We start from the raw sequence: 27,529 nt of genomic DNA, 5'->3' as shown, positions 1-27,529 counted from the left end.
CCCAGGAATCATAATGGCGGTGCCCGAGACATTATTTGTAGGTTATGATTCTGTTAGTATGACTACACCAAGCTTTTGCTTGATCAGTCAGTGCATCAGCATTCCCAATTTTTGCAGAATCCTCCAGACGTTAATAAGGAGGGCTTTGCAGGGTCAACAGAGCTGAGTTTGCCGTTGTCATTTCCACTGCCTAAGTCAATGCTGGTTATTCTGTCCAGTTTCATTCCTTTTTGTTCTATTTGTAGCGATTGAATACAACTTAGAGGTCTGCTTGGCCATTTCAGAAGGTATTTAAAAGTAAAACCGTATTGTTATGGGTCTGGAGTCACATTTAAGCCAGATCAGGTAGGGATGGCAATTTTCATTTCCTGAAGAACATTAAGATGGTTTTTGCAGCAATTGACAATGATTTCATGGTTATCATTAGATTTTAATTGCAGATATTTTGTTGAGTGGCCAATAAATGTAGCTGTAAAAACCCTAATCCTTTCGTTCCTCAACTTTTGTTTCACTTAAACCACAAGCATAATAAAAGAAAGTGGATGTACTCTAGTTTCAAACAGAACTGGTGTATAGGGCTGACATTTCATTATTTGTGCAGTGGGATGATGGAGGTATAATGCAGTTTCCAATTCTCTCTTGATGCAAGGACAAAGCAGTGCCATAGGAACTATAATTATCCATTTAAATCATTAATTAATTTAAAATACTCTTATTGAACGGAAGCTACTGCTTTGGGGATATTATACAATGGCAAAAATATGGCATAAATTTAATTGCAGCTAGATCCAAAATAGTTCAAGTGGTAATTGTGAGGAACTTGGCATAAATAATGTTGAATTTCCTCATTATCTTCTGCACTTAGGTTATTGCAGAATCTTCAACTTTGGCAGGCGATGTAAAGCTATGAAACAACATATTGGCTGACTGTTCGACAACCATCCAAATCTTATTCTCACATCCCTTGGCATCTTTTCCCAACAGATCTTAACTGCCAGTCATTCACTGTGTGAAATTGACAAACTGCGGCGAGATACATAATTGGTTCCTACAGCTCTTCAACAAAACGTTACTGAGACTGGAATCTATAAAGAGGCTCTGATTTCTTGACTATCAAGTTTTGAGAGTGCCAGGGATGAGTCTGCAATATCACACCCAATCAGTGTCCAACTCAAAGTCTCCCCTCTAGTTCTTTTCCTACGCAGATAATCCTGAATCCTTTAAGAATTTTCTATTTCTTAATCATCTTAGCTATTCTAAATGCCATGTTAATTTAATTTATGCCAATATTGCAACAGAGTTTTCTAGATTTCAGTTGTAGGATTCAATTACCCTCACTTCAAATTGATCATACAGTCCACAGATGAGAAAATTATCATTCTGATATATTATTAATATTATCATGCCAGATTTTACCAGGTTGTACAGGACTGAAACAATCCATATTTTTAATTTTCCATTTCAACGATTAATTATAATTTCATTATTTGGGCAGACTTTGGACCAAAGTCAGTACTTCCATTATGAGAATGGAATGCATCATTTTAGTAGCTGTTAAATTAATTTTGGTTAGACAATGTTCATATTACAAATGCACTTGTTAAACTTGTCAGAGGTCAAAACAATGGAATATTGGAATTTACATCATTGTTTCGATTTAGCAATTTAAAACCTCAGCATGATTTCATTCTTGCCTAATAGCTTTAGCTTCACACAAATAAAACAAAGCAGTCCATTAGTTGTTGTTGAAGCAAAATAATCATGATGGAAAGGCATTGATATTACTGTGACACCAGCATTACTTTTATTTTTTTTTAGAAACACAAAATTATTGATCTATGATTCAGTGTTGAATTTGGGTGACAAAAGGGTTTTGTGCACATTCTTATTTTCCAATAACAGTAACAATTATTTTGAAGAAGAACTTCACCGAATTGAGGATTAATTATGAATGGCTCAACAAATGACTTCGCTAAACTGACCCCTTAAATTATAAACAATTCCACCTGGAACTGAGACAAAAATAACCCAAAGGTGATAGCACTCTGAAAGTATATCTGAAGAAGTGGCTTAGATTTAAGTACTTGCGTGTGGTCACTAAACTTCATTTTGCTTATTGAATAAAATATATCTTAACTACACTGTGCTCTCATAAACTATTGATGCTGCTCTGCTCAGACTCACATAACTTCAAGAATAAAGTTTTGTATTGGGTTTCATTCTGGCATCAAAATGAGAGGGGATTTTCTGGCCGCGCTCACCCAAAATTCAGAAAATCCTGCCCAAGGTCAATGGACTTTTCAGGGTCCGTCCTTCGCTTGCTATGATTCTCATGGCGGACGGAAAGGGACAATTCATCCGAAGGCATCAGTACATTTCCTTCTGAGTATTGTTTATGGAAACATATCAATGTTTAATGATATATATATAGAATGAGATTATTAACAGCCATGTTTCTTAGGTGGCACAGTGGCAGAGTAGATAGCACTGCTGCCTCACAGCACCAGGGGCCAGGGTTCAATTCTGGCCGTAGGTCACTGCCTGTGAGGAGTTTGCACATCTTTCCCATGTCTGCGTGGGTTTCCTCTGGGAGCTCCAGTTTCTTCCCACTGTCCAAAGGTCTGTGGGTTAGGTTGACTGATCATGCTAAATTGCCCCTTAGTGTCAGGAGGATGAGCAGGGTAAATATGGGGTTAGGGCCTGGGTGGAATTGTTGTCGGTGCAGGTTCAATGGGCCAAATGATCTCCTTCTGCATTGTAGGGATTCTATGTTTCCTCTTTTTGCACTTGCTCAATGTTTTGGTAGAATGTTGTTATTTGATATTTTACATTCAAAATTAAAAAGTTTTGAAGACATTTTAGAGACTAAATTTGATAGTTCCTGAAACCAGGCACGTACATCATGTTGAGTGATTAAGCAGCGCCCATTCAATGTGAAGCTGGCAGCAAATCAACTCTGTGCTGCTTCCGATTTACAGGATTACAGTGTGCAATCAATAATGATTGCATTGTTGAATGGCTGTATGACTCAGTGGGGAGCCCAAAATCACCAGCAGCTAGCAATAGTTAAAGCTAACTTACAATACTTAAAATCTGCCAGCATCTCTTATTGTGGTTGCAGCAGGTACTGGGAATCATTCAAGAATTTATTTTGTCCCATTAAAGATATAAACTTGGCACTATGTGGCAGAGAGGGAGTTCCAAGATTATCTAATGCTGCTTCTGGAGGCTTTGTTGGAGGAGGTGATGCAAAGAAAGAGAGATGTATTGTATCCACAGACAGCCAAAAAGCCCTTGGGACTCTTACTCACAAAGTAATGGAAGCAGATTGCTGTATTGGTCAATGCCAGAAATCAACCTCAGAACCTGAATATAGCACCACAAGTTCAATGACTCACATGAGTGGTCAAGATTAGTGAATGATTCTTCAAATGCCATTTCCTTTCAATTGCACCATGAGCATCTTGCATCGTTCCATTCACCTTAGCTCCCTCACTCGCCTACTGACAATTTGTATTAATCAGGACTCAAACCAGATATTCATATGACACAGGAATACAAAAACACAGTAAATAGATGTAGGAGTTGACCATTTGGCCCTTTGAGCCTGCTAAGTCATTCAATACAATCATGGCTGATCTTGGGTTTCAGCTCCATTTCCCTGGCATTTCTCCCTATCTCTTTATTCAATCAAAAACGTGTCTATCTCAGTGTTAAGTGTATTCAATGATAGAGCATCCACAACCTTCTGGGGCTGTGAATTCCAAAGATTCACAACCTTTTTGGTGGAAGTAATTTCCCTTCATCTCAGTACTAAATGATTGACCCCTTATTCTGAAACTAGGCCCCAGTGTTTTAGATTCCCTGACCAGCGGAAACAATCTCTCAAGATCTATCCTATCAAGTCCCTTCAGAATCTTATAGGTTTCAATGAGCTCACCTCTCAATGTTCTCAACTAATAAACGCAATTTGCTCAACCTCTCATCACACGACAACATCCTTAACCGTATAATCAATTGAGTGAACATTCACCGTACCATCTTCAATGCAAGTACATGTATGCTTAAACGTGGAAATCAAAACTTCACTCAGCATTCCAGATGTGGTCTCACCAAAACCTGTACAACTGCAGCAAGATTTATTTATTCCTGTACTGCAATCCCTTTACAATAAACACCAACATATTATTTGCCTTCCTAATTGCTAATTGTGCCAGTTTAGAATTCAGCAAAGGACGACCAAGAGATTGATTCAGAGGAGAAAAATAGAGTATGGGAATAAACTTGCTAGGAACATAAAAGCAGACCACAAAAGCTTTTATAAGCATGAACAAAAAAAGTGATTAGTGAAGAAAAACATAGTCCCCTATAGTCCAAAATGGGAGAATTCATAATAGTGAAGAAGGAATTGGCAGAGCAATTAAACAACCACTTTAGCTCTGTCTTCATAGAGGGATACACAAATATCTTCCAGAAAATACTAGGGAAAGTCAATAAATCCCCAGGGCCTGATAATCTAAGCCAGCTTTGTAATCGAGCTGCCACCATCAATGGTATTCCTGTGTATGGCCCTAAGATGGATATTAAAGGCCTATGCTCTGTCAGAAGTATGAAATGCCTGCCATACGGAAAGTGATAATAGTTCTTGAAGACAAAGATGATGCCCAAGCCTTCTTTTTCACCTGAGCATACTTTTCCTCAGCTTTTGTCAACAATCCAAAAGTGAATGCAATTGGCCTTTCCTATCTGTTTGACATAATATGGGACAGGACGGCCCCAACCCCACTGGGCAAAGTGTCACATGCCAGCTGCAGCTAAGTGAACAATCATATTCAGTATCTTTCCTTAATGCTTCCATTTTCCTTCTCTCACAGAATTTATAGCAATGTGCGTGGCTGCCACCACTAAAAACATTAATAATTTATCCATTCTGGATTCAAATTCATGACTTTCTTCATGAAGTTGTAAAATTTGTAACCATTCTATTACACCATCCTTCTGACCTTTGGAGCTGTTCAATTCCATAGCCATTCAAACATGTGCCTACAGAAAGTTGCCAGGAGCAGAAAAATATTTTATTCAGAAAATGTCCTTTTCTTTTGTCTTTGTACAACAACTAAAATTTAAAGCAAAAACTAAATTCAAGGGTCACTGTGTAACAAAAAATCATTGATTTCTGTTACATAAACTTAAATAACAGTGAAACACTTTAATCATCTTGTCAACATCTTGGGATCAAATCCTGTCTACTTCTACTTCAGTCTAGATTTCCTAGGACATTCCACATGATTTAAGATAGCATTTGGACTGCTGGTGAATGTGTCAGTAATTTGTAATATTCAATTCCCACCCCTTCAGCTATTTTTCTAGTCAGTTTTATCTATACTGTACAGGTATAGTAAAGTTAGCACACTAACAACAACAAATTGCATTTTGATATTGGTGAGATGTGGATAACATCTACCAGGCTGGAGAAAAAGCTGAACAGTTTGCACCAATGTTGTCTCAGCCATATCAGTGGCATCCCTTGACAGGACAAGGTCACTAACTCAGAGGTTCTGGTACAGATTAACTCCATCAGCGTACACCCACTGTTAACCCGAGCACTAGTTCAGTCACGTTCATCACATGGATGATAGCGTATTCACTACTTGGTCACGATTCCTCCCCATAAGGACAACTGTAAGTGAGATATGAAAATGTGAACACTGACACTGACTATTGGGAGACAGTTGCTGATGGCTATAACCTTTGGACGTTGACTATTTGGAAAATCAGTGGAAGAGGTGGGCAGAAACAAAACTCTCAGCCGTCCAAAAGAGGGCCCAGAGAAACTAAAGGCCAGTGAATTGTACACCTTCTCAGCCCACTGTCTACCTCTACAGCAAATGTGACAAAGACTGCCATGCCAGAGCAGGGGTCCGAGCCTCACCAGCCAGTGCTTAACACACAGCTGACCATCATGGTGCAAACCATCATCTGGTGAAGCAGAAAGCTAGCACAGTATTAGCATGGATAGAGAATTGGCTAACTGATAGAAAACAGAGAGTTGGGATAGGGGGCATTTTCTGAATTGAAGCCTATAACAAGTGGAATGCCACAGGTGTCAGTTCTGGGGTCACAATTATTTACAATATATATATCAATGACTTGGATGGGGAAGAGAATGTACTATTGCCAAGTTTATGGATAACATAAAAATAGGTAGGAAGGCAAGTAAGGATTACACAGAGTCTATAGAACGATGTAGATGGATTAGACAATTGGGCAAAAACTTGGCAGATGTGCTATAATGTATGAAAATGTGAAGTTATGCACATTGGTAGGATTAATAAAGAAGTTGAATATTACTTAAATGAAAAAAAATGCAGAAAGCTACAGTGAAGAAAGATTTGGGTATCGTCAAGCATAAATCACGAAAAGTTAGAATGCAAGTTCAGCAGGTAATAGGGAAGGCAAATGGAAAGTTAGCCTTAATTTCAAAAGGAATGGAGTATAAAAATAGGGAAGTATTACTAAAACCATGGAAGACACTAGTTAGACCAAACCTGAAAAACAGTGAACAGTTTTGGTCCCCATATCTAAGGAAAGATGTAAGAGTATTGAGGCAGTCCAGAGGAGGTTCATTAGGTTCATCCTGAATATAAGGCACTTGCTTATGAGGAGAGGCTAAGTTGATTGGGCCTGGGATCATTGGAGTTTAGAAGAATGAGAGGCTTCCATATTCAGACATATAGGATTCTCAGAGGGCCTGACAGGGTAGATGCTGGGAGATTGTTTCTCCTTTTGGGTGAATCTAGGAGCAGAGGGCATAATCTCAGTGTAAGGGGTCACCCATTTAAAACAGAGATGAGAAGGAATTTCTTCTCTTGGAGGGTAATGATTCTGTGAATTTTTTTTACTGCAGAGAGCTGTGGAAGCTATGTCATTAAGTATGTTCAAGGCTGAGATAATAAGATTTAAGATCAGTAAAGAGGTTATGGGGATAAGGCGGGAAAGTAGAGTTGAGGATTATAACAGATCAGTTATGATCTCATTGAATGGCGGAGCAGACTCAATGGGCCGAATAACCTTCTTCTGCTCTCACATCTTATGGTCTAAAAATTCAGCACCATGGTCTGTATATAGAACAAATTCAGTAGGTGGCATGATGGCACAATGGTTACATCGCTGCCTCACAGTGCCAGGCTTGGCCATACATGTGCGGAGTTTACCATATCTCCCTGTGTCTGCGTGGGTTTCCTCTGGGCGCTCTGATCTCCTCCCACAGTCCAAAAATGTGCAGATTAGGTGAATTGACCATGCTAAATTGCCCTTTGGTGTAAGGGGGACCAATTAGAGTAAATGCTTTGGGTTACAGGGATTGCTGTTGGTGCAGACTCGATGGGCTGAATGAGGTCCTTCTATGTGATAGGATTCTATGGTTCTATGAATGCAACCAGAATTCTAATTTAACACCTTTTCATGGATATCTGCTGCTTCTTTCCACTGTGATTGTTTCCCTTGTTTGTGTGTATGCGTGTGCGTGTGTGCGTGTGTGCATGTCTTAGACTAAAGCTGGTGCAACTTCTCCAGCAGTACCATTAGCTAGGAATACAATATGAGCAAACTTCAGGGTGCACCACTTAGTCAGAAGCATAGAAAACTCTGTCTTGCATCTTTTGAAACATGAAGGAGAGATAGGTGGGAGGACACTTGTGCTGCTGTTGTGGGAGACAGAATGCAAATGCATTTTACCTGAAATAGCACTGGCTCTGCTTGTCACTCGCATCAACAAGATCATGGAAGCTCCACAAGAGGCATGTCTGCAACCCAGTCCAACCCTATTGAGGCAATAGCTTCTAATCTGGCAGCCTCGGTTGCAGAAGTCTGTGCAATCTATAGCCTCTTGGGGCACATGCCTCATGCTAGGTATTTCCATGGAGCTGTTCCTTGGTCCAGAGTGTTGCAAGGCCACACTGCACAAGGGATTAGTGAACGCCACCACTCAATCTGTCACCTCAAACGCAGCCGCAAGCGGCTGATTTTATATCTGTGCAAAGTCACAGTCAGATCATTAGTCTCTAATTGGTGTTTCACGCAAGAGAGTTTTCGACAGCAGGACCTATAAGGCTAGATGCTTGTGCTCTTCAGTTGTGGGACCATTTACACCTATTGTCCTAAAGAATATATTTCTTCTAACTCAGTTACTATTCTGCTCACTCATGCTCTATATCCAGTATACTCTCCCCAATTCATTCTCTAACTCCCTTGAAATGGAAGTCTTTATTCATACGCTCGTAGAACTACTACAGTACAGAAGGAGGTTATTCAGCCTGCCATGTTTGTTCTGCTTCTCTGGTAAGAGGTATTCTGCCTATTCCCTATAGCCCGATATACATTTTTCCCATCAGGTGCTCATCCAATTTCCTTTTGAAAGCCCTGATTGAATTTTCTTCTCCATTCAGGCAGTGTTTTTCAGATCCAAATGACTCACTGTGTAAAAATGTTTTTCCTCAGGCGACCTTCCATCATTGAAAACAGTATCTCCCTATGTATTCTACCCAGGTACATTATGATTTTGAACACCTCTCACGAACAAGCAGCAACAGTGCAATCCCTGGAGTGCTACCAGAGCTAGATCTATGTTTACATTCAGATTTTAGCTCAGCAGAATATTCAAGCTTTGAAGTGCAAGTAAGAAATATGTTAATCTTCCTTGCTAAAATTCTACACATTACATTGGCACATAAGCATCAGTAAAATAACATAAATATTTGTTAATGTATTCAAAGTTAATCATCAAAGTAGCTAAGAACTGGGGTTGTTTTTATAAGTTACTGATGCAGCAACAATTTGTATTTATTTAGCGCCTTTAATGTAACAAAATGGCCCAAGGTGCTACACAGGAGCACTATAAAGCAAAATTTGACATTGCGTCATGCATGGTGATATTAAGGAATATGGCCAAAGCCATCTAGAAGGCTTTTAAATAGCAGGATTTTTTTTTAGCTTTATTCTTTCATGGATGTGTCTATCCCTAATTGCCCTCAAACTGATTTGTTTGCTAGGTCATCTTAGAGGGCAGTTAATAGTCAATTAAAGACCACGCCAGGATTACCTGGAAGATTTCCTACCAGATTAATTTTTATAGCAATTGCCATTTTATTTCATAATTACCATTACTGAGTCTACCTTTATTATTCCAAATTTGTTAATTGAATTTAAATTCCACCCACTACCACAGTGGGATTTGAATGCATGTCCCCTGAGCGTTAACGTGGACCCTCTAGATTACTAGACCAGTGACATTATCACTATGCCACTGTTTTCTCTTAAAGAAGGGAAGAGTGTTGGGGGTGGTGGAGGGGGGAGGGGGGAATGTTGGGGGCAGAGAGGATTATGGAAAGAATTCCAGAGTTTAAGACATGGGCAGTTGGAGGTATGGCCACATCTGCTGGAGCAACTAAAATCAAGAATTATGAAGAGGCCAGAATTAAATGAGTTCAAGAATCTCAGAGGTTGTTGGAGCTGTTGGAGATTAAGAAAGGGAGGGTGCAAGATCATTTTGGGATTCTAAAACAGTGACGAGAATTTAAAATTCAAGATATTGCTTCAATGGTAGCCAATGCAGGTTGACGAGCAGAGGGGGATGGGTGAAGTGGACTTAATGCAAAAAAGGACATGGGGCAGCTGAGTTCTTGATGATCTCAGGTTAGGTTGATTGGCCATGCTAAATTGCCCCTCAATGTCAGGAGGTTAGTAGGGTACATAAATAAGGTTATGGGGATTGGAACTGGGTGGGATTGAGGTTGGTGCAAACTTGATGGGATGAATAGCCTTCTTTGCACTGTAGGGATTCTATGATCTCAAGGTTACTGACAATGTAATGTGAGATGCAATTGGAAAATATTTTCTTCTTTATAATGCAGTCAACAGTTACTTCATTTACTGGTACGACAAAAAACAAAATAAACACTTGGATATCAGATATCCACAGGGGGATAAGAAGGAAGGACTATCGACAAATCAATCAAAAAAGAAACAAGGTTACCTACCAATTACTTCTTTGTTACAATTACATTGTTTTTGTGGTTGACACAGATGTGTGATTTGTGTGGGTGAGTACAGAGAGCACTGCAAACATCCTTGCTAAATAAGGAGCTGCACATTAGATAGTAGTACTTGGTTATCACATTAGTAATCACCCTGAGATTCAATTGGAATCCAACACTGCATACTTAATACAGACTACTCAGCTGATAAATTTTACAGCCACTGTGAATTCTAGCTTGTGAATTCACAGATTAGTTTAAGATTTTTGACTGCATTCAGTTAATTGTTGCATTCATTATTTTCACATAAGCAATTAAACAATTCTTCATGTGATGATGTTCATATTTTTGTATTGCAATACTGGGAGAAAACTCCTGCAAAAGCAAAGAATTCTCCTGTAAAATTCTAGGTTTAGATTTTCTTTCATCACACTGTTTCTATTTCTGACAATTAATTGCTAGAGAATCTGATATGGTCAGATTTCGCTTACAAAATCTCCTTTGCTACATTTGCTAATTAGTTCAATTTTTTCTACTGTATACCATTTGTGTAAGTTAAATCATCTTCATAATTTTGCTCACAGGTTATTTAAAGTCTTGCTGCTGTACAACTGACAAAGTCATTTTCCCAAATAGCTCTTGCAAAGGATAGTCTGATGACTGTACACTCTCTTTTAACCCTAACATAATCAAGGAAGAAGAGATTTGTCTGAGATTTTCTTCGCCTGCTATTAATAGGTCTGATTAAGTTTCCACCGACTGGTCCAGCTTTGCCATGAACTTTATTCATTATCCTGGGTCAGTGTCTGTAAGACACTGGACATTATCTCACCTTTGCAAAGAAAATCTGTCACTGGCAGGAAGAAAAATGTTATTGGATGACATGTAGGGCACTAATTGGAACACTAAAATCATAGTTGGCCTAGTAAAACGTGAAAGCTTCTAAAAGCATAGCATAATCAAGAGTTTGATGTCTCTGAAATAACCCCTTTTAGCCACACAGGCAGCAATTAGATTGGATAGAAGAGGAAAAGGTTACCAAAAAGAAACCTTTGCTTTCATTGCTATTAGTTCCAATACCTTTTTCTACCAACTCTATGGTATCAATCTTGTAGTGGATTTCTTTGTACAGTTATACAGTCATGAAAATAATTTGGGTCTGGATTTTCACTCCTGAGGTGGGAGAACAGAGTCAGGAAATGTCTGTGAGGTGGGTGTTAGTGTGATCCTGGCCTGCCATCTCTGGAAACAGGGTGGAGGTAGCCCAGGGGCTACTGGTTGTGGAGATGAGCTGTGAAAGGTCAGTCTTAGTGCTTCACAACTGGTAGAAGAATAAAATAAAAACAATCCTTTAGCCCACATCCATTACATCCACCCAAACTCCCCATGTCCCACCCATGCAAACTCATGCCACCCTATGTCTCCCAACCATGTTCCATGATCCATTATACCCTCCATGTGAACCTATGCCCCTCACTGATCTAATGTACTTCTGATGCAAACTTACTGCCACCTCATGCCATCTTATACTACCACCCATCACTCTTTACTCTTGCAGCCTCCATGCCAATTCACCCAGTATTCACCAAGTTAAGACCTCAGGATCCATGCTTTGATGAAACAAAATAAAGTTCAAAGTATCTCTTGTTAACTTTACTATATTAGAAAAACTCTTGATAAAAATGCATGAACTACATCTAAATTCCTTAACTACTTAACCCCTTATAAAAAAAAATAAGCACTTCCTTCAAGTAATCCCTATAAAAATAAGCATTTCCTTCATGTACTTAGGATCGTACAAAAACAAGCATGTGTATTTGTGGTTCCACATCAAAGGTTATAAAACTATAAAACTAATTGAAGCTATGAATCAAACTGAACTGATAGACAGTTCACAATGAAGATAGATTGCAAAATAAATCATGCAACACAAATCCTATAATAACAATATTCAGTCTTATGTCATCAGACAGGGTGAAATGGGAAGCATTTTTTTACACCGAAGACTTTCAAATTTAAAGTGCAGGAGACTTAAATACCTTGACAGCTTGACAATTGAAATGAGTTCATCCACATTTTACAGACATTTTTGCCTACGTTTAACAAGCCCAAAGGATACTTGATCTCTCCCAAAGGACACTCTTTCCCATAATTATCCAAAAAGATACATTGCCTCTCCTTGCTTTACAAAGAATTTTGGTAAGTTTACACCTTCCCCAGTAAAGTGTAGAGCCCACATGTTTTCCTGGATTTTCACTGAGCTAGGATTACTCCTTTAAAATGGATGTGTGGGTCACGAGTCTGGGATTCCCAACCCATTCCTGCCCTGTCTGATTTTCACAAGTGCCTTTAAAGAGTAATGGCTGGTTCCTGCCAAAAGACATCATCTGACACTCCCGAACTGCCCAGCTCCATTGTGAAGATAGGCATGTCCTAACCCTCAGCAATTTTAAAGGAGCCATGCCAGGTTTTTAAAGAGCTGTGGTTCATTGCCCCTCATAGGAGCAATATACCCTAGTTTGCATGAAGGGGCCTTTTAAAAGATAAGCTCAAATGGTCATCCCTATTCCAAGCTCTAACCTTTCACTCACCCCTCATGGCCTCTCATGCCCCCATGTCATAATCTGCCTATCCATCAGCAACCACATCCCCCATGGCCCCTCGTTCCTCCCATGTCACATTCGCTTCTTCCACCCATGTCACATTCTGTTCTTCCACCCAACTTTTATACTCTTCGTGAACTCTGTGCTAAGAAATGACACTTCCATTCTCACTGACACACTACCAACTATTTAGAATTAACTATCTCTGTAATGACAGTAGGACATGTAAGAAAGTAAGCATTTAAATAAAGTACATATGGAATTTATTCCTACTTTGGAAAAAGTCATTTTACTTTCACAAGCTGATAAATTAAGTGTCAATCACCAGATTCCTTAAAGTAACAATAACAAAAACCACAAATGTTTGAAACCATTTAACTTGTTTAAATCAATATTATGAAATTGACAGCAGAGATCAGCAAACCTGACCTGTCAATCAAACAACGGTTTATCTGGGGCACAGCTAAATCAACAAATGTAATGGTTGTCTGGACCATCAGTCAATAATGCTGCTTGGCTGATAGGGCACAAGAAAAGCCTTCTTTTCAGACACATTCTACTGAGGTGGTTGAGCCTAGACAGAAATTTTCCTGACTCCAGCTAACCACCTCAAGGATGAAAAAATAGGCCAATGTGTTTTGGACATCCCATAATGAAAATTAGACCTGTTTGGAGGCAGCTACATTTTTACATGTGCAACTGCCTCTGTAAACCATGGATATGCATACTACAACCTGCACCACTTCCCACTCTGAGGGTGCTGGATTTGGGGATCAGACTTCCAGAATCAGGGCCATGCCTTCATTTTGATGAAGTCAGAGTTATTGTGAAAATAACTTTTTTGGTGAAGTCTGTTATTGCGAAAATTCAAAGTTTGGTGCCCCAAGTGGACAATTGTATTGAGTAGAGTGGAATAAATTTCACAAGTCAGATTTACTGGCAAGCATTCAGCTTCTAGCCTCCTCACCTAATTTTTCCTCAGTGCAAGATACAAGGATAGATAAAAGGTGTAGATTTCCAGAAGAAACCCTTGGTCATCCTATGTGGATACGAATGATCGGTTGGTGCTACAGAGAATGTAACTTTGCCATTATTAAAGTTAGTTTGATGCTGAGGTATTGCATCAGAGAATAACCTCACCATGCATATGTTATTTTATCATATGATGTTGGGCGTGTATGGGGTGTCAGCGAGGGGTAGTACTTTTGGTGGGGGAACGTGACACGTCCTTTCAGGGCGGTTTGTCCATCTTTTGTCCCCACCTGGCACTCAGCTCTCACTGTGGCTCCCCGTAGCTGTTTGCATGTGACAGCGGCCACACCCCGGGCAACGGCCTCAACAAGCCGGCTAAACCAGGTGAGGGTAGCCGACGGGTCCCAACCCTCGGTGAGATAGGGAGATATCTATCTGAGCATATGAAGACAGAGTCCAGCGGATTGAGTGGACGAGACCAGTGGAAGGTCCAACAGTCAAGAAGGCGGTCTCTGCAAGCGTCGTGGAATGTGAAGAGCAGGACAAGACACAGAAGACGTCCTGGTCATCTACTGCGCCTCGTCCCATCTCCAGCCATCTTGACTCTTGTCTTGCCACTGGATCGAGATGGGAATTGGGAAGAGAGAGTGAGGCTGACGCGGCACAACTCTCCCTCGCTTTAATCCAAATCAAGCGCTAGTTTTGACACCATCATCATCAGTGTCCTGTTCAACCCTTGAAGTCCTGTGGCGATGGGCGAGTGATGAAGCAGCAGGTGTGAATACACTGGGAGCTGTAGTCACGGACCTGCACGCAGGCAGCTCAGGTCTAATGGCCGTTTTTCGTTGACCGAAGCAGCAGAGGAACTCAGTGTCTACCTGAGCGACTGAGCAGTTCTCTTCAGGAACGCACTGCTCACCTCCGTAGAATGAGGAAAGGGCTAGAAAAGGTGCCCTAAACATTGCCTGCTTCACTACACCCTGGCCAGTTTACCGTGGCTGGCAGGGATCCCATCTTGTGGTCGAACAAACAAAATAAAACACAAGGTGACACCACTCACTGTTGGCACTTGGAACATGCGCACGCTTTTGGACAACCCTATAGCAGACAGACCAGAGAGAAGAACAGCCTTAGTTGCCAGAGAGCTTGCAAGATACAACATTGACATTGCAGCCCTGAGCGAAACTCATCTTGCCAACGTAGACGCTGGAGGTGGATACACTTTTTTCTGGAGTGGTTGCAGCAGCGATGAGCGTCATGATGCTGGAGTTCGATTCACCGTCAGGAGTCATCTTGTTCAGAAACTTGATAGTCTACCGAAGGGTATAATGTCTTATGACATTACAGCTTCTGCTACAGAACAGAAGTCAAGCCACCCTGATCAGAGCATATGCCCCCACAATGAACAACCCGGACGAGATGAAAGACAAGTTCTATGAAGAACTAGATGCTCTACTATCAGCAGTGAGCAGTACCGACAAGCTGATCTTGCTTGGCAATTTCAATGCAAGAGTAGGGTGTGACTCTGCAATCTGGCAGGGAGTCATTGGGAGGCATGGAGAGGACAAGTGTAACAGTAATGGCCTACTCTTACTGAAGACCTGTGCAGCACACGACCTCCTCATCACCAACGCAACCTTCTGTCTGCCTACCCGTAGCAAGACCTCCTGGATGCACCCCTGCTCTAAGCTTTGGCATCTTATCGACTATGTCATTGTCAGGAGAAAAGACAGGCAGGATGTCACAGTGACCAAGGCCATGTGTGGTGCTGACTGCTGGACAGATCACAGGCTCATTGTCTCCAAAATGAGGCTCAGCATCAGACCCAAGAGGCAATCACAAGGGAGTAAGGTTATGAAAAGAATCAATGCAGCCAAGCTAAAGAGCCCCAGCATAGCTTCAGCACTGGCTGAAGACTTAGAAAACAAGCTTGCTGACCTACACCTCGCAGGAAGCACAGAGGATGACTGGGAACGCTTCAGGAATGCTATCCATACATCTGCGCTGAAGATGCTCGGGCCCTCTACCCACAAGCAGCATGATTGGTTCGATGAGAATGATGAGGAGATACAGGCTCTACTTGTTGAAAAGCCCCGTCTTCATCGGGCCTGTCAGAATGACCCACCTTCAGCTGCCAAGAAAAATGCTTTTACCAGCACTCGCAGGATAGTCCAGAATAAACTGTGTAAAATGCAGGATGCCTGGCTGAGCATCAAGGAAGATGAAATACAGGGATACACTGACAGAAACAACTTGAAACGGTTCTATGAAGCTCTCAACACTCTCTACGGACCTCAATCTCTTGGGAATTTCCCCCTCCTGAGTACAGATGGTACAACTCTCATTACAGAGAAAGATCAGATCCTGCAGAGATGGGCTGAACACTTTGAAGCCATCCTCAATCGACCGTCATCTATTAATGATGAGGCAATAGACAGGATTCCCCAGGTTGATATCAATAGCTCCATGGATGATCCACCGGTAGTAGCCAAAGTCACGAAAGCTGTCAGCCAGTTATCCAGTGGCAAAACCCGAGGGGCAGATGCCATACCCGCAGAGATTTATAAAGCTGCTGGTCCTGTACTTATTGAGAAGCTCACCGAGTTGTTTCAGTCCTTTTGGAAGCAAGGATCCATTCCTCAGGAACTTAAAGATGCTTCCATCGTACACCTCTACAAGAGGAAGGGCAATCGGCAAATATGCGACAGCCACCAAGGAATCTCTCCGCTCTCCATCACAGGAAAAATCCTTGCAAGAGTCCTGCTAAATCGTCTGGTCACTCATCTGAAGCTGGGCCTGCTTCCAGAGTCACAGTGTGGCTTCTGCAAAGGTTGTGGGACTATTGACATGATTTTTGCTGCACGCCAACTTCAGGAGAAGTGTCAGGAGCAGAATCGTGAGCTCTACACAAACTTTGTTGACCTCACAAAAGCCTTCGACACTGTAAGCCAACAAGGTCTGTGGAGGATCATGTCAAAGTTTGGCTGCCCTCCAAAATCCATTCAGATGGTATGCCAGTTCCATGACGGCATGATGGCCAGAGTACTGGATGGCGGAGAATCTTCTGAGGCATTCCCAGTCACCAATGGCATCAAACAATGCTCGCACCCACACTGTTCAGCATAATGTTTACTGCCGTGCTGAATGATGCCTTCCAGGACAGTGTTGCTGGAATCAGCCTCAAGTACAGAATGAATGGGAAACTCTTCAACCTGAGGAGACGTTAAGCTATTACCAAAGTGAAAGAGACTGCTCTAAGAGATGTCCTCTTTGCCAATGACTGCGTCCTGTATGCTGGCTCAGAGCCAAAGATGCAAGTCAGTATGGACAAATTTTCCACGGCTTGTGACAACTTTGGACTCACCATCAACATTAAAAAGACTGAAGCCATGCACCAGCATGCTAATCATGCACCGTATACAGAACCCATAATCACAATCAAAGGGCAGAAGCTACAGGCAGTGGACTAGTTCACTTATCTTGGCGGCACCCTCTCCCAAGCAGTGACTATTGATACAGAAGTTAACTGCAGAATAGCAAAGGCAAGTTCTGCTTTCGGTAGACTGCGCTCCACTGTATGGGGATGTCGAGGAATCAGTCCAGCAACAAAACTGAAGGTCTATAGCGCTGCGGTACTCACTACCATCCTGTATGCCTGTGGAATGTGGACTGTGTATCGAATGCATGCAAGACAGCTCAATCATTTCCACATGACTTGTCTTTGTAGAATATTACGCATCTGTTGGCAAGACAAAGTACCAGACACTGAAGTTCTCTCTAGAGCAAGTCTACCATCAGTCCACACACTGCTGATTAGAGCGCAGACCCAGTGGGAAAGTCAGTATGGGCAGGTCACGTCATTCTTATGTCAGACGAGCACATGCCCAAGCAGTTCCTTTTTGGGGAATTCTCTGCTGGAAGACACTTGCATGGAGGGCAGAAGAAACATTTCAAAGACACACTCAAGGCCTCCCTGAAGTCGCTTGACACTGACATGACCACCTGGGAAATGCTGGCACAAAACCACCCTATCTGGCGCTGCCTCATCCACAAAGGCTGTCAAGCTCACGAAGTAAGGTGTATTGCTGAAGCACAACTTAAGCACGAGCTGCGCAAGTCCAGACCCACCAGCACAACAACTACAGTGTCTACACATGTCTGTCCAATATATGCCAGGGCATTCTGTGCCCGAATTGGCCTGATCAATCATCTTCGGACACACCGCAACCAGCCTCAAAATGACTAATGGTGTCGAGGTCCTCATCGATGACGATGGACGAACAACATCATTATGAGATAACAAACAGAATTTGGCTTTTACTACTTATGATATTTTCCCATACAAATGGTGCAGAAACAATTAGTGAATGCTAACCTATAATTTAATCAAAGTTAATCAGTTCTGTGGGCATCTATCAATATTGGCTTTCATGCATGGGAGCATGTCACTGTGCAAAATGGTTACTGGCTGCAGGATTTAAATATCTACAGCAGCTTTAATGACTTGGCAGCATTCTCAAATAGGAGAAAATGAGTAAAACTGGCTTTAGTGTTCTTCAGGAATTACAGCAGCGTAAAAAGAAAAACTTTCCATGTCCCCTTTTTCAAAAGTGTTTGTTCTACCAATTAAAATTCACGTTTGCATTTTTAACTCCAGTTATGCCTGTTTAATACGGAGGTTACGTAGAACCTGGTGTTGTGAAAATGACAGTGACGAAAAATTAAATGTATCCCCTTATTATCACTGCGATATTGAATTGACACAATCATCACAAACCATGTAGATGTGGTTCAGAAACAGGGGCACTTCAGTGACTTATCAGAGACATCAGGCAAAGGTACTGGCTGGAATTCTCCAGAAAATGTCAAAGGGTGGGAATTTCCAGTTGCGCTAGTCCCAAAACCAGAAAATCTCACCTGAGGTCAATGGATCTTTCCATGCTCTGTTTCCCTGCCCACTATGATTGCCATGGTGGGCAGAACAGGAAAGATCCCACCAAAGCGCCATTTCAGGCAATGCAATTACCACCAGCGCAAGTGGCACGATCCCAATCCTGATCTTCCAACATTTTATCCCACCTTTTGCAGGGGGGCATTTTGCACCATTATTGAAATGGACTAGTCCTAAAGACGCTGGCAAGTCTGGATTCTCAGAGGTTTTTTAAGGGGTGCCCCAATCTCAAATTAAAGAAACCTTATCCCATCGCCAGCATCACCCCCTCCCCAAACACTGGCATTACCAGGTCCGCCAAGCCCCTTCCATGCATAAGCGGATCTCTGCTTCATTTATAAGCTCTGTGCCCTTCAGGCCCTGCTCCCTTCAGGCCACACCCTCTGGCAGTATCATCCTGGCAGCGTTAACCTCCATAGTGATTCCCGCTGGCGATACATCATGCCAGCAGGTGTGAACAGCTGACATTCCTGGAAGATACAGTGTTGAACCAATTTTGAATATGTAAATATATTTAAATGTATGGTAATCAGATTCAAGCCCTCGCTGGGCATGAACCTGATGATGTGTCGGCCTTCCCAAAATCCCATTATGGCCCTCACGCGAGAGCTTCTGACCGTAACAGGATTTGCAAATGCATCAGACAGGGCCAGAAAATCTCCCATTTTCTGTCATTCAATCATGATCAATCATCTCTTAAGTCTATCTATATTGGTTCCATAACTCTTGTCTAATAAAACTCAGCTTCAGTTTAAAATTATTCAGTTGGTCTAGCCTCAACAGATTTGGGAGCAGAGAGATCTACTTTGTGTGATCAAATGCTTCCTGATGCCAGCCCCTGAATGGTCTAACTCTATTTTTATGGTTAGGTATTGTTGTACTGAATTTCCTCAGCAGAAGAAATATTTTCTCTCTTTCTACACTACCAACTTCTTTATTCATCTTATATCTGCTGACTCAATCTCCCTTAATATTCTACGCTCAAGGCAATTCAAATGTAGATTGTATAATGAAGCATTATGAATGGGCATTCCATGTTTCACCCAAAAACTCTCCAGTACTACTGGAAAATGGATAATAAATCAAAGAAAATTCAGCAGGGGCCATTTTCCAGCCTCGTTAGCTATGGGCTTTCATTCATTTTCTTACAGCATTGGACCCCAGTTTTCTGGTCATGCTGGTGACATTGATTGCAGATGCCATCACCTCTCAGGCAGGATTGATGACGTTACTTTGGGGTTTCATTCCAATGTGAGAGTAAATGGTGGCCTGCCTCTCCTCTATCACATCCATAAGCCTAGTTAGTTCCCCCCTTCAGGAAATGTGGAGCAGGTCTCCTCATAGCCATCCTTCTGACTTGATTGGGAGTGAGTACCAGGAGACCATTTAAATACAGCTTCCCCTTAATTGCAGTGGACTGCTGAGCCCTGAGTCGGCAAATCAGACACCTGGGGACTCTGGTTCGATGTGTTTCACATGGGGTACTGCCCTAAGTGCGGGAAGATTGGGATCATGCTATCCCGGCCTGAGGGAATCACACTGGTTATCACACCTGAAATGACACTTTGTCATGTTTTGGGATATTTCTGTCCAGTTTAATTGTTTTTATATTAATGAGACACAGATGCATGAATAATACCTGTCAAAGCAAAAATATTACTATATACCCATTGACTATAACAATAAGGAGTTGCAAATGTGCCTTCAAATATATACACAATATATCTAAAAGTCAAACAGAATATCAATTGCCTGAGAGCTCAGTACTAGATGAAACCCTGTCACTGAACATTACAGTTTGGCTGGAACTTAGGGTTTGGTATAATTTATGGCATGTCACTGCTAGGTATTTCAATTCCAATAAATATGTAAATTATGTGTCTGATGCACAGATTGCCTTTATGGAAGTTCTAAGTGGAAAATGTTATAGAAGTACTCATGGGCAATTTCAATCTTCCAATAAGCTTAGGACTAAATGTTCTATATTGTCATATTTGAGAAAACCGAAGAATTAATTTGCCATGAAACTTGAGACCATTGAAATTGCATTTGCCTGTAATATTAAATGGAAACTGCGAGGTTGTGAGTCAGATAAGAGGGCTACGTTTCAGAGCTACTGGGCTAGATTTTAACTGATTGATACATTGGCAGTGGAGTAAGCCCAGTAGTACCTGGAAGTTTCAGCAGTTCACCCACCAGTCAGTGGCTTTTACTCTAGCTGCTGCTTCAGCCCCTGACTCCCAGGTTACCAATCAATTGGCACAATGAGGCAATTACCCAATGATGATCGAAAATGAGTTTATTGCAACTGAAGTACTTGAAGGGATTCTGCTCGGATGAAAATTGAAAGGTTGTCAGGACATTTCAACAGGGCAAAAAAACTACGGCATGAGATTTACAATGTTGCAGTGCAGCATCTCACGTCACTGTTGTCATCAAGGGTTGATGCTTGCAAAAAGACTCTCTTCCCAATTGATGAGAGGGAGAAGCCTGCCACAGAGGTTTGGCTGGAAATTTTTGAGGCACTTAGGAGTAGGATGCTACACTTCTTAATAAAGTGCAAGAGAGTTTTAATAATCTCATCGGGGCAGGAAAGGTGAGTGATTCAGTACATTGAAGTATATCCTGATGTGCTTGTACCCCAATACCCCTTACTACCCTCCCAAGCCAACTCCAGTGCATTAGTCATCATATTGAATTACCCTGCAAGTGCACCCATCCCTCTGTCTAGGCAATTCCTCACATCCCCATCTAAACATCCACCACTGAAACTCATTCTCATTTTAATGCAATGTCACTCCTATCCTGTATTTATTGGCAGTAGATTGCAAAATTCTGCTTCAGATCATTAATATTTACACACATTAATTCTCCATCCAGTATCTGCCAATTGGCCCTGGGGTCACAAAGAAGAGATTAGGCCTTTGGTTAAAGTATTCAAGACTGTTTTAGATGGCTGATCCACGCACTTAAAGATTGCAGCTGAGGATTGTCGAGCCAGATCACTTTTGAAGGGGAACAGGGCTGGGATGTAATCAGGCTTAGAAAATTTTGCCCTACAATCTGTCTCCCAAGTGAATTTTGCATCAAATAGACCAGTTTGATTGAAACAAATATCTCTCCCATTTCTACAGTATTTACATATCTGGGAAGAAACAGTTTGCAAATCAAAATGCTGTTCATTTTTTCTGAACATCCTTAGCATGAGTGAAACTATTTTCTAACTTCCAAATTTATGGTGTTGGCAGCCCTGAAAATCTGATGCTGGTGAACTTTAGAAAGCACAATCTCTGTTGCATTATACAGACAACATCTCCCTTAATTTATATAATTACAACAAATATAACTTTAGATCTTTATACTCCACCAACTATGCAATTAAAATCAGTAATAGATTGAATAGCCACCTTTCACAACCATGCAGTTTTATACAGAAGGTAGAAGAGTATTTTAAACTCCAGTGGCTTGTTCTTAGAAAATCTAATTTCAGCTATGAGCTTGGCCCTTTGGTAGCATGAGTCATCTGACAAGCTTTCATCTTCTAATAAAAAGGAACTGTGCTTGATCAAAATGCCCACTCTCTTTATTCTACAGTCATATACCTTGAGTAGCCTCTTCAAAAGATGACACACCAATTGTCACCTGAACCAACGCAATAACAAGCTGTGTGAAGCTGGGTGATGACCTGGACTTTTATTGTTTTATTACATGGTTATGAGCAAGTTAATAGCCTTTGGCAGAATTCAGAAAAGAAAGGCCAGTGAACATCTAATGCCTTAGCAGCCTAAACCTCATTTGCCGGCTCATTGAATTCTGTCCATTGAAGTCTCGGCGCAGTGATATTCATTTTTATTTTGCTTTAATTTTGACATTAGTGTTGCATTTCATTATTTACAGTGTGCTCACAGTTAATGGTGAGGCCAAGCAATGATCCTTCTGCTATTATTTGGACAAAAACTGTGCTAAAAAAGCACATTGATAAGGTTTTGAAATGGGTAAATATTTTAAATAATCATAATTTAGACACCTAGGGCAAACAATGGCTTGTTTTCCTCATCTCAACATTGAAATGAAGCCTGTGCCCCTTTCTGCAGCTGCCAGGGGCACCTAAACAAAAAGCCCCCTTCAATTTAACGCTAATCCCAATGCCTATGAATATTATGTGCAACCGTCCATTGATTTAAAACAAAAAGTAGGAGACTTAGAGGGGATTTGAGGAAAAACATTTTAACCCAGAGCATGCTGAGAATCTGGAACTCACTGCCTGAAAAGGTGGCACAGGCAGTAACCTTTATATTTAAGAATCATTTAAATGAGCATTTCAAATGCCATAGCATACAAGGCTACAGACCAAGTGCAGAAAAATTGAATTACTATAGATTGGTTTTTGATGGCCATCACAGATATGATGGGATGAAGGGCTGTAAAACACTGTGCAGGTGATTCTCTAGCCCCATGCGAGCAGGCACAAATCGTATCATGGCTGGAGAATGTCGTGAGAGGTGCCCAGTGAGGGTGTGAACTAGATTAACATATTTAAATCCTCATTTAAACATGCATTTTCTGTTTTAAGCTGGATTCACCTGGCTCCCGGAATTCACCCATCTGCTGGAACAACATGAAGCCGGTTGGAATCATGACTGGTCTCCGCAAATGGAGACAAAATGAGATGACCACGTCAGGATCTCAGAGGCCATTGGAGCCCTCAGGTGGTCAGGGACATGACTCCAGGACCCTGGCAGTGCCAACATGGCGCTGCACACTGCCAGATTGACACTGCAGGGAATAAGGAGGAAGCAGGAAATGAGGAGGGGACCCTGAAAGGAAGGGCTTTTTGCAACCCCGTTGCAGGGTTTCAAAAACTTGGGGGGAGGAGCCACTGGTAGTGGTGATTAGGGGGTTGAGATGCTTGATTCCAGTGAATGGGGAGACAATCTTTGCCAGTGAGTTGCGGGACCTATAAAGTTGTCTGGCGATCAGGGTGCCCTTTAAAAATGGCGCCATGATCTCTGAGGAGCCGGCCTTGCTGGTGCCTTTAGATCCCGCACATCCCTTTTACAGCAGGATTCACCCCATGTTCCAGATATTGTGATCTGGATCACACCGACCCACCCCGCAGGAATCTCACTGCTTTTCCCTCTGGAGCCAACACTTGGGAATTGTTTGGGAGAATTACGCCCTATGAATATATGGGGTGAATTTTCCCATTCTGCCTGCCACTGATTTTTTGATTTCACAGCGAGCACGGCTGGAAAATCACGCCCTATGACTTTGCTACTAAATTTGCATGTTGTTACACTTGTTGCACATTTAAAGCTCACTCTATTATCAATATAGATCTTCCGTCAGCTAGAAGTTCAGTTGCATGACTTCGGACTCAGTACCTTAGTTAACCAATGGATTTGAGATACAAATGAAGAAATGGAAATCAGAAAGGCTAATTATGCAAAACTCTACTTTTATAAAGCGTTATACTAACAACACTAATAGGTTATAAACACCTGAGGGGATATTATGGCAGCAGACTTTGGGAATTTAGCTGGATTAACGGTAAGCACACAATCTTGTCCTATCCACCACATATTAACTTTCAGATAACATTCGAAACAGTGATGGCTCTGTCCCAGAGCAGTGAATGTTAGCACAGTACTAAGCTTTTCCCACAGCACATCACCCCAATCAGCATACCAGTAAGATTAGCCAGTCTGCAGTGCATGCATGTTTAAAGCTAATCACAGATGCAATCCTTCAAAGAAACGGCAGCTGAATAATCGTTCACATGAAAAAAATTGTATTAAGTCAGCAGAAAATGGAAAATTTTCATTTTTAAAACCTTGTCCACTATTAATGTTGAACTGATCTGCCTCTAGTTACTAGAAATGTTCTTAAACTCCTTAAATACGAGAGTCCTCCGTTGGTAGTGGAACTGGTTAGCTCAGTTGGCTGGGCTGTTAACATGTGGATCAAACTGACAACAACAGAGTTCAATGCCTATTCTGGCACTTCCTCCTTTATCTATACAAGGTTAGAAGATTATGACAAGCTCTTCAACCCTCTCCGCTCCCACATTCTTAGGATGCGAGCTATACAGACCAATGACATACATTCTAAACATGCCTAGCATTTCCACTACATCCTACATGTCGATTTTTACCTCATTCCCAATACTATCTCCACTTCCAGTGATATTATGGAAGTATCCCCTACCTTTGTAAACAGCAATACTAAGTATTCATTAAATATTCTAGCTTTGCTCTGCACCTCTAAGCACATACCACTCCCTCTGTCCCTAATAGGACTCACCTCAGCTCTGACGAACCTCTTTTTATTCTATTTTATTTATTTATTTATGGGATATGGGCATCGCTGGCTAGGTCACCCTTTATTGTCCATCTCTTATTGTCCTTGAGAAGGTGGTGAGCTGCCTTCTTGAACCACTGCAGTCCCTCTGGTGCAGATATACGTACTGTTCTGCTAGGGAGACAATTCTAGGATTTTCACCCAGTAACCGTGTAGAAACATTGATATATTTCCAATTAGGATAGTGTGTGACTTGGAGGGAAATTTGCAAGTGAAGATGTTTCCATGTATCTGCTGTCTTTGCCCGTAATAGGTTTTAGAAGTTATGGGAAGCTGTTGTTGAATGAACCTTGATGGTACACGCTGCTTGTAGATAGTACACACTGCTGCCACCTCATTGATGGTGGAGAGAGGGTATGTTTAAGGTGGTGGATGGAGTGATAATCAAGTGGGCTGCTTTTTCTCAATTGTATTGAGCTTCTTGAGTGTTGTTGGGGCTGTTCTCATCTAGGTACATAAAAAATGTTCCATCGCACTTTTCACGTTTCTGGTAGATGGTGGAAAGGCTTTGGGGAGTCAGAAGATGAGTTAATTTTCACAGAATTCCCAACTATCTGACCTGCTCTTGTAGCCAAAATGGGTGGAATTTTACAGCCTCACTCATGCCAAAACAGTAAAATCCTATCCAAATTCAATGGACCTTCCCACTGTCCACCCCTTGCTCCCTTCAATTTCCCTGGTGGATAAGGCAGTAAAACTCTGGCAATATTTATATGGTTGATCCAGTCAAATCCTTGCCAATGGTAACCCTGGATGATAATACTTTTCAAGTTAGACAACTTGTTTGCTCTATTCTGCAATTTGCAATTCCATAAATTGATAGTCTTTGCTGGAAGGCAATCAGATCCTTGTCCAATTTGTCCTCAGTTTTTAGCTTGTTGATTATTGTTACAAATCGTTTATAATCAGGGTGTCCTAGTACATGAATCACAAAAACTTAGTATGCAGATAACGTAAGTGATTAGGAAGGCAAATGGAATTTTGCTGTTCATTGCAAGCCAAATAGGGTATGAAAGTAGGAAGGTTTTACTGCAGTTGTACAGGGACTTAGCAATAGACATCTGGGATACTGTGTACAGTTCTGAGTTTCTTATTTGAAAAAGTCTGTAATTGTGTTAATAGGATGTCAGGAAAGAATTGTTTGCTTAGTTCCTGAGGTGAAGGGGTTCATCTTACAAGGAAAGTGTAAACAGGTTAAGCCTGTATCCTTTAGAGTTTAGAAGAATGAGAGGCAATCTCATTAAAACATATAAGATCCTGAAGGGTCTTGACAGGGTGAATACTGAGAGGATATTTCCTCTTTTGGGAGAGGCTAGAACTAAGGGACACATTTTAAGAATAAGAGGTCACCCTTTTAAGACTGAGATAGGGAAAAATCTTTTGTCTGAAGGTTATTTTTGTGTGGAATTCTCTGCCCTAGAAATCAATGAAGGCGAGGTCAGCGAAGGCTGAGTTAGGTAGATTTTTGATAAACATGGGAGTCAAGGAACAAAGAGGAAAGTGGATCTGAGGCCGCAATCAGATTAGTCATGATCTTATCAAATGGCAGAGAAGGCTTGAAGGGCTAAATGGCCTACTTCTGTTCCTAAGTCTGATGTTCCTTTGTAATATAATTAATATTCTAAATTACCTTAATTCCGGTGCAATATTGCCACCCTGACCAAGTGTGCCATAGGATTTTGCATCTACAAGTCTATTTTACCTATTTTATAAAATCCATTAGAAAAACATAAAATATGCAACTGTACTCACTTTCTTTGTTTTATCCATTGCCTTTAATATGGAGATATTCAAATCCTCCAGCGCTGCCAGTACATTCTCATATTCTCCTAAATGTTGAGAAAAATACTCTGAAAGAGATACAAATGTTTTCATTTAGATGTGAGCCAGGGCAGCAATGCAATCTTTCCACTCTTCACCTGTGGACAAAAGCCATTTATCTCAGTTATGTTTCCATTGTAAATTACTTTACAGACAGCAGAACACTTCTACCTCAAAATAAACTGCTGCTGTTGTTTCTTTGAATTATTTATATGAAAGTGTGAAAATGAAATCAAAGGGCAGCGTTATGTCAATCTGATTTCTTATTTTTTTTTGAGATTCAGCAGCCATAACTGTAGCCTTTCATTTTTCTAAAAGTGGTAAAATAAAGAATAGCCTTTCTGAATGTAATATATTTCAATCCTCTACTTTCAGCAGAGGCAGATTGAAATTGTCTCCAATTTATCTGACGACAGTATCATTAGTAAAGGTGCTGCTGTTCCAAAAATAATCTAAGAAAGCATGGAAAGGCATTTGGCTGAACAACCTATTGCTTCCATGGAATACATATAATCCTCTCAACCGTGAACACAACACAACTTCATTTAATTCCTGAGTAAAAGACACTTCCTAATGATAAATTCGAAAAAGCTTTCTTTATCCTGGAGAATGCTGTTATCAATAATTTATTCACATCTCTATTTCCCTTATCTATTTTCGAGTTTGCAGCTTCTACTGTTTGTGTCTGAGTAGGTCAATTGCCTGCATTTTTGAATATTGCACCCATTTAACTGCTATTACATTTGTACATTACAACATCAAATACATTTCAAAAAATTTAATTAGCT

At 41.1% G+C, this 27,529-nt stretch overlaps 1 protein-coding gene across 1 annotated transcript in view; it reads right to left on the bottom strand.

Moving 5' to 3' along the window:
• necab1 (N-terminal EF-hand calcium binding protein 1) overlaps positions 1-27,529 on the bottom strand; it is a 155,955-nt gene that overhangs the window by 77,335 nt on the left and 51,091 nt on the right. Inside the window, exon 5 of the mRNA XM_080194956.1 lies at positions 26,673-26,770. Within this exon, the coding sequence (XP_080051082.1) occupies positions 26,673-26,770 (98 nt within the window). The remainder of the gene's footprint in view (positions 1-26,672; positions 26,771-27,529) is intronic.

This window comes from Carcharhinus amblyrhynchos, chromosome 8 (assembly GCF_965287045.1).
Source record: "Carcharhinus amblyrhynchos chromosome 8, sCarAmb.v2.hapA, whole genome shotgun sequence".
In the NCBI taxonomy this organism is placed as follows: domain Eukaryota; kingdom Metazoa; phylum Chordata; class Chondrichthyes; order Carcharhiniformes; family Carcharhinidae; genus Carcharhinus; species Carcharhinus amblyrhynchos.
This window is presented reverse-complemented; position numbering and strand designations above follow the sequence as displayed.